This window comes from Phyllostomus discolor, chromosome 1 (assembly GCF_004126475.2).
Source record: "Phyllostomus discolor isolate MPI-MPIP mPhyDis1 chromosome 1, mPhyDis1.pri.v3, whole genome shotgun sequence".
NCBI lineage: Eukaryota > Metazoa > Chordata > Mammalia > Chiroptera > Phyllostomidae > Phyllostomus > Phyllostomus discolor.
In genome coordinates, this window is record NC_040903.2 from 64477722 (window position 1) to 64492132 (window position 14411).

Consider the following 14411-nt stretch of genomic DNA (forward strand, 5'->3'; position numbering starts at 1 on the left):
GGCTGCTGTCATCTGGATCCTCGGGTGTACTAAGGGCACAACAGGCATGTATTAAGTTATGGTTTTATGGAAAGACCTCTGGAAGAAACCTGAGTTGGAATTCCCCTTTCTCCACCTAGTTGTGGGCTGGGGCCATGTTACCTAAACCTTCTGGATCTCTGTGTCTTCATTTCTAAAACTGAGGTTGGATGAAATCAGTGGTTAATATCCGTGTCTTATGCCTGCAGGATCCCTTAAAGACAGCTATCAGGGTTGTTGGGGTAGGTGATCTGACTTTGTTCCAGGCCTCCTGCCATCCACGCTTCACCCACACAGCAGCCCTGTGCGTGCGTGTGCGTGTGTGCTCGCACTGCTTCTCCCTGTCTGCCCTGATTCTAGATGCCATTTTGTTTGAACAAAGAGTTCTTTTTTCAAGTATATTTTATTGATTATGCTATTACAATTGTCCCATTTTTTTCTCCCCTTGGCCCTCTTCCGCTGGGTACTCCCATTTCCTCCAGCAGTGCCTCCCTACCTTAGTTCATGTCTGTGGGTTGTACATATAGTTCTTTGGCTCCTCCGTTTCCTGTACAATTTTTAAGCTCTGCCTGTCTATTTTGTGCCTACTATTTATGCTTCTTATTCCCCGTACTTTTCCCCCCATTCTCCCTGCTCCCTATCCCTGTTGATAACCTTCCACGTGATCTCCATTTCTGGGATTCTGTTCCTATTCTGGTTGTTTGCTTAGTTTTGTTTTGTTTTTAGGTTCAGTTTTTGATAGTTGTGAATTTGTTGTCATTTTACTGTTCATAGTCTTGATCATCTTCTTCTTAGATAAGTCCCTTTAACATTTCATATAATAAGGGTTTGGTGATGATGAACTCCTTTAACTTGACCTTATCTGGGAAGCACCTTATCTGCCCTTGCATTTTAAATGAAAGCTTTGCTGGATAGAGTAATCTTGGGCATAGGTCCTTGCCTTTCATGACTTTGAATACTTCCTTCCAGACTCTTTTTGCCTGCAAGGTTTCTTTTTAGAAATCAGCTGATAGCCTTATGGGAACTCTTCTGTAGGTAACTGTCTCCTTTTCTCTTGCTGCTTTTAAGATTTTCTCTTTATCTAACCTTTGGCAGTTTAATTATGACATGTCTTGGTGTGGCCCTCTTTGGGTCCAACTAGTTTGGGACTCTCTGAGTTTCCTGGACTTGTATGTCTATTTCCTTCACCAGATGGGGGAAGTTTCCTTTCATTATTTTTTCAAGTAATTTTTCTTTCATTTCTTGCTGTTCCTCTTCTCCTTCTGATACCCCAATGATTTGGAGGCTGGTATGTTTAAACTTGTCCAAGAGGTTCCTAAGCCTTCCCTCATTTTTTAAAATTCTTCTTTCTGTTTTGGTTGATTGTTTATTTCTTCCTTTTGTTCCAAATAATTGATTTAGGTCCAACTCCTTGAATAAGAATGTTATATCTAAAAATGGTTGAAAGAAAAACAACAACCCTGAAAAGTAGTCCTTCTAGCTTCGGTGAAGAAAAATAAGTTCCTTCCAGCTCTAATTTTCCATGAGTCTATGAACGCAGTTTTAAAGATAGAGAACTTCACTATTTTTAATTTAACTAAAATACAATGTTTAAAATTTGCTGCAAACCATTAAAAATTTCTTTCAGAAATAAACTCAAAGAGAAAAATCAATGTCAAAATCATTGAGTATTTTGAAATGGAAAAGTATGAGACAAATTTCATGGTGTCTTTGCTTTTTTAGCAAAATATCTGTAAATATATTCCTCTTGATTCTAGTTTTGGAAAACATTCACTTTTTTTCTTCTTTAGAGGTAAATGTAAGATAGTATTCACAACCAAAAGTCACTAGAATCTACTTCACAACAGAAAAGTAGCACTCCTTTAAAGCATCATGAGATTCATCATTTTCCGTCTGTCCTTTTTCTCTTGGGAGTTTATCATGTCACTGAGAGAACACGTCTGCTGTTTCCTGTTTCTTTTCATTTTTGACAGTCTATGAGTAAGGTGACTAGACACCAATGAAAGAAGACAAACATTTGACTACAAGGTCTGCTTTTTTCGAGTTCCTTTCACTCCATATTTTTGGGACACTTATTTTAAAGAAGGGTTCAATGCGCAATAATTAAGCAATTGCTGCACATTTCAGCACTGTTCGTATGATGGGCTACCCGGAAAGGTGGTAACTTCAAGAGACTGTCCCTCTAGCAGCTCTGTCCAGCAGACCTTTCTGTGGTGATGGAAACACTCTCTATCTTTGCTGAGTAGTGCAATAGCCACCAGCCACAGGAGGTCACTGAATACTTGAAAGGTGCCTAGGGTGCCTGATGAACTAAATTTTGGAAGTTAATTAAACTCAAATCACCAAATATGACTAGAGGCTACCCTGTTGTACAATGTAGCTGTAGAGGATTGCTGAAAGTTTTGTTTTTATTTTTGAAGCATAGCATAGTGCTATGCTTCAGGAGTAAAATGTTCTAATTTTTCTTAATTATTGGCTTCTTTATGATCAAAATAAGTATATACTTTTACATTTTAAAGTTGTTTTGATGAAAAATTTCTTTAGTGCCTGGCACATAAAAAAGTCAATAAATGATTGGATGATATTAATAGCTTCCCTCACTTCCACCCCAGATCTCCCCAACTCACATATCCTGCTTTTAAGGTCACTTGAACAATTTTGCCCTAAGATTGCTGGATCCATAGACTGGTAAACCTACAGGTGGCAAACACAAAGCCCATGGGCTGAATCTGGCCCTCCACCTTGTTTTATCTGGCCTGGCACTTTGTTTCTACCTGCTGGCAGCACCGAGCTCTCACTGAACTGTTAAGGAATAGTTACATTTATGCAGTCCTAAAATCACATTCAACCCTTTGAAGGCAACCGGGAGGCTGATGTGGCCCCTGGTGAAAATGAGTTTGACAACCCTGGGTAAACCCATTCACAGCTCTCCTAGTCTTTTCAGAGGTTAAGAGCTAGAGACACCCAGTATCTCTCTTACTGGGTATGCTGCTGTCTTCTCACTTCCAATGCTTATAAGCTCAGCACCCACTTCAGTCATGCCTATGGCTTCCAGACTTCCAGCCTTTCCTTCACTCTGGTCCAAGACCTTGCTGCTCCTCCCACAATCTCACCTAGGGCCTTCGATGTCTGTGGCCATCTGGACCACTCCGTAGCATGCTGATCTGACCTTGTTTAGGACCCAGTGTTCAGTTATGGCTCCTAAAATGGGCATCACCAAACTGCAATTTGATTGACTCCAGGGATCAGAGTCATGCCACATGATGCAAGTGAAGGGACTGAGAAGGCATCACTTAGAGAATGTTATTATAGAGTAAGTAGTATCTATTATTGATAAAGCATACACATATATTGTGCTAGGCATTGGGCTAAATGCTTTCAATTGTCATTTAATCCTCATAGCAACCGCATGTTCTATTTGTACACATTTTAGACATTTGCTAGGCTCAGAGAGTTTAAGTGACTTTCCCAAGTCAAAAAGTTAAGCAGCAGTAGATCTGTGATTCCTGTTTATACTCTTTGGTTCTGAAGTTTGCAATTTTAGCCACAACATAATTCATTACAGAACAGAGAGAGTTCATTAAAATCAGTGCAAATGGCAAATCTTAAAGGAACTGGATTTTAGGTGACTATAAAAAAAAGAAAGGGTTTCTAATGATTCAGGCTCTTCACCACCATCTCCCTCTGTGAAGTACACTGTGCCTCTCGTTATCTCATTAGCAGCTCACAAGCCAAGGACTAACCCTGGCGGATCAGAAATACCATAAAAGGTATTCTGGAGTAAATGGAACTCACAAGTGGTAGATGAGCCCTGTCAGCCTTTCCAATTCAAATTTCTTTTCTTTTGAATATAATTTTCTCTCTTCAGGACATTTGTTGCCAATTTGCTCCCATATGACTACTTTTTTATTTTTCATGCAATTCATAGACCATTCTTTTTCCATGTAAAACCAGAATGTAATTTGTTCATTATTCAAATTGGCATAAGTAGGGTATGCTCTCCCTGTAGGTTAGCCACTATAGGAATCCACATCATGTTTCACAGGGGAATTAAGCATTGCCTGGATCATGGAACCTCAAAGAGGGTTGCAAAAAAGTATTTTAAGCATTTGGGAGACATTTGTTTAATTTTGTTAGATATTAATGATCAGAGAATAGGCAGAAGAGGAAGAATAGAATATCATTAGATTTCAAGTTATATAATGATCTCTTAAATAATTGAGTGTATGCTATTATCATTTTAATATAACCTTTAGAATTACACTGTGACCCTTAATTATTTCTGACATACTTCACATATGCCAGGTGACAAGTAGCATTTTTTTACAAGTGCGTTTTTTCTATTTCTCCATTTTCTCTATTTGCACCGAATATCCTGAAGTTCAAGTTTTGATATTTGTATTTTCAAAAAGTGTATTGAGTTTCTCTAATGAGAATATAAACTCGATTAGGTTTATCATTGAGGATAACTTTATGGGAAACTATAAGAAATCTTTTTTTTAATCTTTTAAGAACATTTGGGATTTTCTTTGAGAAGGAGTAATCAATATATGTTTTCTTTTTAAAATTTATCTGCCCATCCTACAGTCATCCTCAACTAGTCCTGATTGTGGCACCCTTTCCACCCCCCAATTCACAACACTTGTGCCAGTGATTGGGAGATAATGCATACATAATTCAAGGGGCCTAACATCTACAGATGCTTCCATGGAGATAGTTGTAAATTGTGGCTGTGGAGAAAATTTATATTCTTGAAATGACTATCATGCATGATAGGCTTTAGAGGAGAAATACTCCATAAAGAGATGATGTGGCATATAGGAAGTCAAAAGTGGGCTAGAGAGAACCGAAAGGAGTTAGTGATAGAAGCAGGTGGAGTCTGTATTTCACAGAACTGGGATGGGGGTGGGGGGGGGGGCGGCTGTGGATTAAGGAAATGAAACAAGCTGGGGTTTCTACCCTGGGAGTCTGGAAGGAAGGTTCCACTTGAAGAATGGGTCTTGAAGAATTCTGAGCAGGGTAAAGAATGTGAGCTGGAAATGGTGCTTGGGGAATGTTGAACAGTCTGGTTTGCAGAGAGTTCAAAGGGAGAAAGCAAAGTTAACAAATAAAAGTTCAGTCTGGGGTTCTATTGTGAAGACTCTTACCTAGAGAATGAATAATTTGTAATCAGCCTGTGTGGGGATGGGATTCTACCTCCTGTCCTAAGGAAGTTGGTATTTTTCATGAACTCTCCCACATATTTCAGTCCTGTCCCTCCCCTACAGGGTAAGATCCTTGATCTATTTATTTGGACTCATAGCACGAATGCTAAATAGATTCTAGATTTATTTAATATGTTGATTGTTGACTGCATATAAATCACAGTGATCAAATAGCTTCCTTTATATGTCCTGATATGTATTGATGGTACCAATATTATATAATAAATATTAGAAAAATGCTTCATGCATTATATATGTTAGTGTGTGTATGATTTCTGAGTTGTTTTAAGAGTACATTTGCTTAAAGCAGATTTTAAAAATATCTCCTTTTCTAGATAATTTCAATTTGAGCAGATAATTAATTTGTGGCCAAATCCAGACTCCCTTTTCAAGTACTAAGACAGCCACAGAAACCTGGAACTGCATGACCCTCAGCAATCATTTCCCTTTCTTCCTTCCCCTTTATTTTGCAGATGAGGAAACCAGGCTCAGCACAAAGTCACAAACAGCCAGTTACTGGCAATGCCAGGGCTAAACTCAGCTCACTGCTATCTTTCTACCACACAACCCTTCTTATCTGAAATAAGTGACCAATAAATACAAAACATTTAAAGGCCAGTACATAGTTACGATGTAAATATTCATTGGACACATGAAAAAGCTCAGCCATTCAGATAACAGTCATACTCTTTAGTTGTTATATTAACATATGTGTAAAGTTTCTAACAAATCAGTTAACTTATTAAAAGTGGTTCTTCCTAATTTTTTCTAACAAAACCTGTGGCCCTAATGGGAACAATGGAAGGCCACTTCACAATAAAAACATTTCCTCTCCAGCATATGGCCATTTTTTTCTTCATTTGTAACACAGCTTCTAATAATTTTGTCACTGGACCATCTGGGAGATGCAAGGCCCTAGCACTTGGAGGTCCATAAGTTGTCCCACATTATATATTGATAGCAGATCCTATATTGGGGGTATTTCCCAAGCTAAAAAACAATTAATCCGACTAACAATTATAGCAAGCACCAGTGCTCTGCTGCACGCGTGCCATTTCCACAGTTGTCACTCTGGGACCTTCCCTGGGAAGAGGCTGATCTGATTTATCTCTGTAAGCACGTGTTATGTGCTCAAGCATAACGGAAGAAATGTTGGAACAATTCAGGCATTCGAGGGAGTTTTGGAAAAGCAGCAAGCCTGAAAAGCGAGTTTTCCAGATTCTAACCTTCGTTGATTTATTTTGAGTCAAACGCAAACGTTTCCCCTCCACTGAGCTCCAGAATTTTCCCTCCCAAAGCCCGTGAAAACACCTTAGAAAGATGATGAAGTTTAAACGAGGCCACTGAGTAGCTGCTTTTAATTCGGGAGCCCTCACTGTTATACACCCTTTGTTCTCCAGCTGACCCCTGCCAGTCCCCAGCCCGAAGGCTGCCTAGTGAGGCTCTCAGCCTGCGATGCTGGAAAGGGCGGAACTGAAAAGCCGAGGAACTCGAGGCCAGGGAGCTGGGTGGCCGGAAGGAGAAAATGAGGGACCGGCAGGCCTAGTTTCCAGGAGGTGGCGGTGGCGGCGGCGGCGGCTGGCGTGGGGATGGAGCCTTTGCGGGTTTTGGAGTTATACAGTGGCATTGGGGGCATGCACCAGGCACTGAGAGGTGAGAGTGCACAGAGCACCCCTCCCTTTATTCCCTCTCAGAGCTCAGGCTCCAGGGAGGGGCGGAGCGGCGAGACCCGAGGGGCGGAGACGCGGAAGACGGGGGGGGGGGGGGGGGGGGGGGGGGCTCGGTTGTCCTGGAAACTGTCCCAGCCAGGCCACCTCCTCTAGCTGCTTCAGGCCAAGCCTCCCTTCTTCCCATCCTGAACCTTGTTCCGCAGGGCAGTTGTGGCATCTTAGAGGACTCAGTTTGTGAGTCCTGATCCGCGAGGCTAGGCTATAAAGGCAAATTAGAATGAAGCTCACAGAGTAGGGTGGTGAGGCCCCAGCCTCGTGCCAATCCCCAATTCCTACTGTGGCCGAGAGGCTGGGCGAGTTGTCCCCGCCCCTCGGGGGAAGTCACAGTGAGAGAGGGGAGGTCGCCAAGTAAGTCTGGTCTGGTGACGCAGGGCTCATCAAAGGGATAACTAAAATATAAAAGGTGGGGAGAAAATGCAGACAACTGTAATTGAACAACAATAAAGTAATTTATGAAACAACAAAAAAGAGGGAAAGTGGAAATGCATTTATCTAATCTTACGATAATACACAAGGCATATGTCCAGACTAAAAAAAAGAACACAAACAAAAGCAAAATAAAATAAAATAAACATGAAATACTCAAATAAATAATAATGAAACTAAAAAAAATAAAAGATAGAAGTTAGTGAGCACCAAGAACTGTAGGGGAAGCGTAAAGGAATAATCTGGTCACTTCTGATCAGTGAAAATACTTGGTACATCATGTCTAGGTTACATTTAGGTGTGAGAAGAGTTGAGTTCAAACTTAGTTGCAGTGTGACCTTGGACTAGTTCTTTTAACATTTTTGAGCCCGTTTCCCGGTTTTAAAATGTGAAGAGTAATTCTTTCAGCTAGGGAGTCCTATGAGGAGGGAAGACAAGGCACATAAAGTGTTTAATGATGCTTGGTACATTGTAGCCACTCAAAATATTATAAATTGCTGTTATCACTATTGGTTTTACCTACCTTTTCCATTTTTACATTTTAAATTTCTTTGGTGCTAAGTTGGAACTGAAAAGGTTTTGTTGTTCTTTTGTTTTTTTGTGATATTCACTCAAAAATATGGATTGAACAACCTCCTGTTCTGTGCCAGGTACTGTGTAGGCATTAGAGATACAGAGATACAGTAACAGATTTTGAATGTGCATGTTTATACTTAAATTACTATGACAACCACAAAACTGAAACTTCCCTGCTTCCTGATTTAGTACAGGGTAACAAGAGGTTGATACTGTAAGATACAGACAATGTGTAATGGGTTGAGCATGTAAGTTTTCTGAGAATGTCTATTAAGTTTTGGTTCTAGACTATTGTTAAATTTTTATTACCAATTATTTGCTAGTTCTCTGTATTCAGTTGTCATATCATAACTTACTAGCATGAAAAGAAAACTCTGGTACTATTTGCTTCTTTAGTTAATTTTATAAGATTGTATAATGTCAGCATTTTCCCCATATTGTAAACTGTGATTTTAAACGTTGCTTAGTACTTTATGCTACAATTCAGCCATTCCTGAAGTGTTGAATATTAGATAATTCCCATCTTTTTTGCGAGTACAAATGTGCTACAGTTAAATACTTGAGCATAAACCCTGATTTTCTCTTAAGTATGTTTTCTAAAAGTCAAATTAATTTGTACAACAAAAAAGACTGTGTACCAATTACTAAGTCAAAATTATTAGTATGAGTGCGTCCCTCAACTACATAACCATTGGAATTTGTATTATATATTTTTAACTTTTGCTAATTTGATAAGGGAAATTGTATAATTTTAACTTGAATTTTTTGATTAATTAAACATTTAAATACTTTCTCTACTATCAGCCAATGCAACCTGAATTTGTACTGTACACATATTTATTTCTATTACCATTGCCACCACCCTGAATCTAAGCTATACTGTCTCTTATTTAAGATATTAAAATAGTTTCCCAGCTCCTCCCCTGCTTCCACTCTGCTTTCTGGCTCCACCCCTTTCTCCACGTAGCAACAGAATGTACTTTTTGCACAGTAAACTGGATCATGTCACTTTCTTGCTTAACTGGCTTCCATTTGAGGTTAGGATCACAGTCCTACCTTCTCACTAGACCTGTGAGGTCTGGCTTCTGTCTGCCTCTTCAACATTATCTTCCACTCTTCCCCTAGTTCTCTTTTTCAGGCCCGCTGGTCTTCTTTCTCTGTATTCCTCAAACCTTCCATGTCCCTTTACATTCTGGCCTTTCCTATAGGCTCCACCCACAGTGCTCTCAACTGACTTGTCCAAAGCTGGTGTGTGGCCTCTTCAAAGTTGCCTTCCTTGGATGACTTTGTGATCCATGGAGCCTTCCTGCTGCCTCTCTAATGAATTAAGTTTATGTAATATGAGATTGTTTAAATATTTCAGCTATATTTTTCATCATCTATATTGAAAATGGCCATATATCTAATTTTGGATATTTTCATGGGGAATATGATGGGAGGGTGGCTTTTATTCTGGGTGTCTTATATTTGGATGCATACATGGAGTGTGTGTGTGTGTGTGTGTGTGTGAGTGTGTTTGGCCTTAGAAAACAGTTGGGAAAAATGCACATTGTCCTGTTACCAATATTAGCTCCCAGAGCATGTATTAGGCACGATGGTCTCCTTGCTACTGGTAAACACATCAAGAACATCCCTGCTTCAGGGCCGTTGTGCTTGCTGTTCCCCTCTGTCTGGAATGCGGTCCCCTAGGTAGCCACATGACCAGTCCCTTGTCTTTAATGTCATCTTCTCAGGGTTTCTCCACTGTCAAACTGCAGCCTGTGTCCATTCTCCCTACCCCCTTACTGTTTTATTTTTCTCTTAGCACTTGCTGCTGCCTATTACACTATTTATTTTACTTGTTTATGTTTTTTATTGACTACCAACCTTTCTAAAATGTAAGCTCCGTGAAGGTGGAGATATTTTTGCTTGGGACTTTCATTTGTTTTGTGTGGGGATTTGTTTATTTTCTATTTTGTTAACTGTTATATTCTTGGCACCTAGAATAGTACTTGTTGCATAGTGGATGCTCAGTAAACATTTGCTGAATGAGTGAAGAAGTTCTAGAGCATGAACCTTATAAAAGTTGATGAGATTGTCAACTTACATTTTAAAGGGATATATCCAGTAAACTGTGTGACCATAAATATGCTAATATAATATTTAAAACTATGTAATTGACTCTGTTATTATTTTGATTTTTTGAGTAGTAGTGAAGTTGAATATTTAAAAAACACCATTTTCATTTATATTCTTTTTGTCTTTAATTGTATGATGCATTTGTTTAAAAACTGGGAAACACTGAAAACATATGCATTTATTCATTCAGCTCATAACTAGTGGGTGGTTTTTGTCAGGTACTGTGCTGTGTGATAGGGATACAGCTTTAACAGGATGACCATGCTCCTTTCCTCCAGAGATTACGGTCTGCTGGAAAATACTGAAGCTACACAGACAAGAAGGAATTTAAAAATAAAAATCATACATGATGCTCATACAGAAATAAAGACTGTTAAGGATTTAGATCCTATATTTTTAATCTTTATTCTACATATATCCATGAATATTAAAATAAATTGTAGCTTTCTGGTTTCACTTAGAATATCTTGAATTTTATTTTTGCCATTAAATATATTTCAAAACTTGGTTTTTAATGGATGTGTGATATTCTATTTTATGGAAGTTCCATACTTGTTCAAAGCAATACCTATTTTTTGATATTTAGGTTGCTTATAATTTACTATTATAAATAAAATAGCATATATCCTTCATATAAATATTTTCCTCCACACCTCTATTATTGCTGTATACATTAGTTTCTTATTACTGCTGTAATGAATTATCACAAAATTAATGGCTTAAAGCAACACAAATTATTATCTTACAGTTCTGGAGGTGTTGCCAGAGCTGTGTTCCTTTTGGAGGCTGTAGGGAAGGACCCATTTCCTTGCTATTTCCAGCTTGTAGAGGACACTGCATTTCTAGAACACTCACCTCACAAAGGAAGCCTGTACTACAAGGGGCCCTCCCTCCAGAACACAATTCCGGTATTTTGGGGCTCCTCCTCGTATAAGTCCAGGAAGTGCAGAGAGTCCCAATCAAGAGGAACCCAAATAGACCCACACCAAGACATGTTATAATGAAAATGAAAAAGCTCAAAGACAGAGAATCTTAAAGGCAGCAAAAGCAGTTAATTACCTACAAGGGAGCTCCTATAAGACTGTCAGCTGATTTCTTAACAGAAACTTTGTAGGCCAGAAGGGAGTGGCAAGAAATATTCAAAATGATGAAAAACAAGAATCTGCAAGCAAAATTACTCTACCCAGCAAAGTTATTATTTAAAATTAAAGGGCAAATATTGAGCTTCCCAGACAAGAAAAAGCAAAATGAATCATCACTACCAAAGCAATATTACATGAAATGTTCAAGGGTCCTCTTTAAGAAAAAGAAGAAAAAATATATGAACAATAAAATGCAATAAATACATGTCTATCCATAATTGAACCTGAAAAACAAAATAAAGGAACAAGCAGAACAGAAACAGACTCATAGATACAAAGAACATTTTGACAGTTGCCAGATGGGACTGGGCTCTTCTGTCCCTGATATTTACTTTACTTTTGTAATTTCTTGGGGTCACAAGCAAGAGAATAATTGAATTATTTTGTTCCAAAATTTAAAAAGTTGTTTGCTTTCTACTGATTATAAAAATACTATATATTTATTGTAAAGAGAGAAAACCCAAATAATTCAAAAAAGTTTAAAGGAAGAAGTAAGAATTACCTCCAAATTCCACCTCTACCACCGAGAGAGCACGTGTTGACATTTGCTGTTTTTTTTTCTCAATGTGCATATATACATACACACGTACACATCACAAAACTTGCATCCTTACTCCACAGGATGTTTAGTAACTTGCTTTTTGTACTTAAAAATGTATAAATCACTACATGTCAATATATATGGGTGTCGTTTTCAACGTGTCTAGTCTCATAGGTGTGTGTGGTCTTAACAGTTATATCTTTACTTTCTTGTCCACATGATTCCTTAGCATAAATTGTTAGAAGTGGAATTGTGAAGTCTAATAATAGAAATGTTGAATTAGTGTATATTACAGCCAACATGAGGAAGGGCATGTATTCTTAAATACTTGCTAGTACTGCAGTGTTCTTCTTATAAAATCTGTGCTAGTCTGATAGTTAAAACTGATTAATGTGGATTTTTGTCACTATTAGAGAGGTTCAGTATCCTTTTATGTGTTAACTGATCATTTTAAATTCCTTATTTTTGAATTGTCTATAGGCGAGGTGTCTATTTTAGTTGTTTTTACTTTCAGAACTTGAATTATAAGAATTGATAATACTGTACAACTGAATATTATGTGCTTTTTAAAAGACATTGGAGATAACAGGTTACAGATAGTTTTTTACATACTGGTTTTATTTAGTGTATGTATATAAGCTTAGGGAATTGGGTAGCCACATAATGGAGCCCTGGCTCCCCACATTGGGACTCCTGCCACTATTGCCTCAATTTAGGACATTTAAAGAGAAGTGCTTCTATTTTGTAGATAGTTAGTTACTCATTCACAAAGCTTTTGGCATTCATGTTGCTCTGCTTGCCAAGTTGGAACGTGAAATGCATTTCCTCATAGTGACAAATGATATTTTAAATGTGTTCTTTTGAATGCCTATTAGAACTGTTATTTTCAAGTTACAGAAAATTCAACCCAAACTGGTTTACATAAACGTTGTAAGTATTCCTGTAATAATGAAGCCCAAATGTAGGCTTGGTTTGGGGTAGAGTTTGAAAATGGGGCTTAATTCATGTCACCAGAAACCCCATATATCTCACTCAGCCTTGTTCCTTCTGGATTGAGTGTATTCTTATATACACTCCTCTCTTGTTGCATGAAGTAGCCTCTGAACTTACATCCTTCCAGGGTTAAACTCAGTAAGAAAGACCAAGTATCTCTTCCTAGTTACCCAAGGAAAAGCCAGCCGTTCCCTCTCATGCCTGATTGTCTTGAGTTCTGTGCTCATCCTGAAACCACTCTGGCAAGTTTTACTGGGCAGGTACTTCATGCTTTCATAGAAACTGGGGGTGGAGATTTTGAGGCTGCCTGAACTACTTTGACAGATAGTGAGTGAGGGGAGACCCCAAAGATAATCTGGGACTTACCAGAAAAGGTAGAGTAAATGATGGCAAAGCAGAACACAAATGTCCACTCGTCTTATATTCTTAGCACCTAGATGAGTGTGCGGTGTATGATATAAATGCTATCATAAATACTGATGGCTGGACTGCAGTGCCGTTGGTGCTGTATTTAAGACATTTGTAAGGTAAATAGAATTTTGTAGGCCATTCTGGAAACTTACTTCATTTCCAAGGTAAATATTTGACTTAAATGTCAACCTACATAAAAGTGAACTTTGTAGTAAACATTGATCATCACATTAAGTACAGGCTTCTTAGAGACTTCAAGCTAGTTTTGTTCTCAGGAATAGGACAGTGAAGAGGGTAATCAACAGTATTCAGGAAGTGATTTTAGAAATCAAATTCACTCATACTTGTGCATCTCTTTAGTCAAGAGGTGTTTATTGAGGGCCTGTGGGTGCCATTTATGGCAGTGTCTGGGTAATGAGATGCCCAGACCCATGAGACTTGGCTTGAGCTCTGTCAGATCACATATTCTAGTGAGAAAGACAGTGCCCTGGGGTAAATGTGAAGCTTTCCTTCTGAAAGCTTCCTGGAGTCATGCCTGAGCTGTGTGAGTCCTGAAGGACCAGTAAGAATGACCAAAAACTGGAGAGATGATGTCCGAGGTTGGGTAGGGTCGGCTAGGTCTGTTAACCATGTGCAGAAACACTAAGATTGAGAAGTATGACCCCTTTGGGACATGGTAAGTAGTTTGCTATCACCTGAGGGAAAAGTGTATATGACGAGTGTGGCAGGTGTGACCTGAAAGAGAGTATAGGATTGGTCAAGGGACAGTGTTGAGAGGGGAGGTTATATAGGTATCCAGGGTCCAGATTATGCTGAGAATTTTGGATTTTATCAGGAAGGCATCTGGTGAATTACCAGACTTGTAAGCAGTAAATGATTTGGCTAGAATCTAGAAAGAACCCTTGCAAACTCCTTAAGTGTAAATTAACTGATGTGACTTCAGAAAAATGAGCATTTGATTCTGTTCACCTTTGGCACAGGGTGAGGTATGTGAGCTGGCTGGGCCACCTTGGGCTCCATCATCCCTGTTTTATTCAACTGGGAGGAAATTAGGGGTCTTTTAGGGTATCAGAGCTGGTAATTAACTGATCTGTAATTAAAATTTCAACAAAAATTAGCCATGATTAAAAATCTTTTGAATGATTTCATTAAAAAATTTCAAATAGTATTAAATACAATTGATCAGGTTTTTAAAAATATATTTTATTGATTATGCTATTAGAGTTGTCCTATTTTTTCTCCCTTTTATGAC

General features: G+C 38.5%; 1 protein-coding gene across 5 annotated transcripts in view; it reads left to right on the top strand.

The window, feature by feature from the left end:
• The first annotated feature begins 6766 nt into the window (after window positions 1-6766).
• TRDMT1 (tRNA aspartic acid methyltransferase 1) overlaps window positions 6767-14411 on the top strand; it is a 44594-nt gene continuing 36949 nt past the window's right edge. For 2 of the 5 annotated variants that reach the window (XM_036023806.1, XM_036023789.1), the window contains exon 1: window positions 6767-6875. In XM_036023806.1, coding sequence (XP_035879699.1) covers window positions 6812-6875 — 64 coding nt within the window. In that variant the 5' untranslated portion in view covers window positions 6767-6811. The remainder of the gene's footprint in view (window positions 6876-14411) is intronic. The other 3 variants (XM_028506602.2, XM_036023781.1, XM_036023798.1) reach the window with 2 other exon arrangements.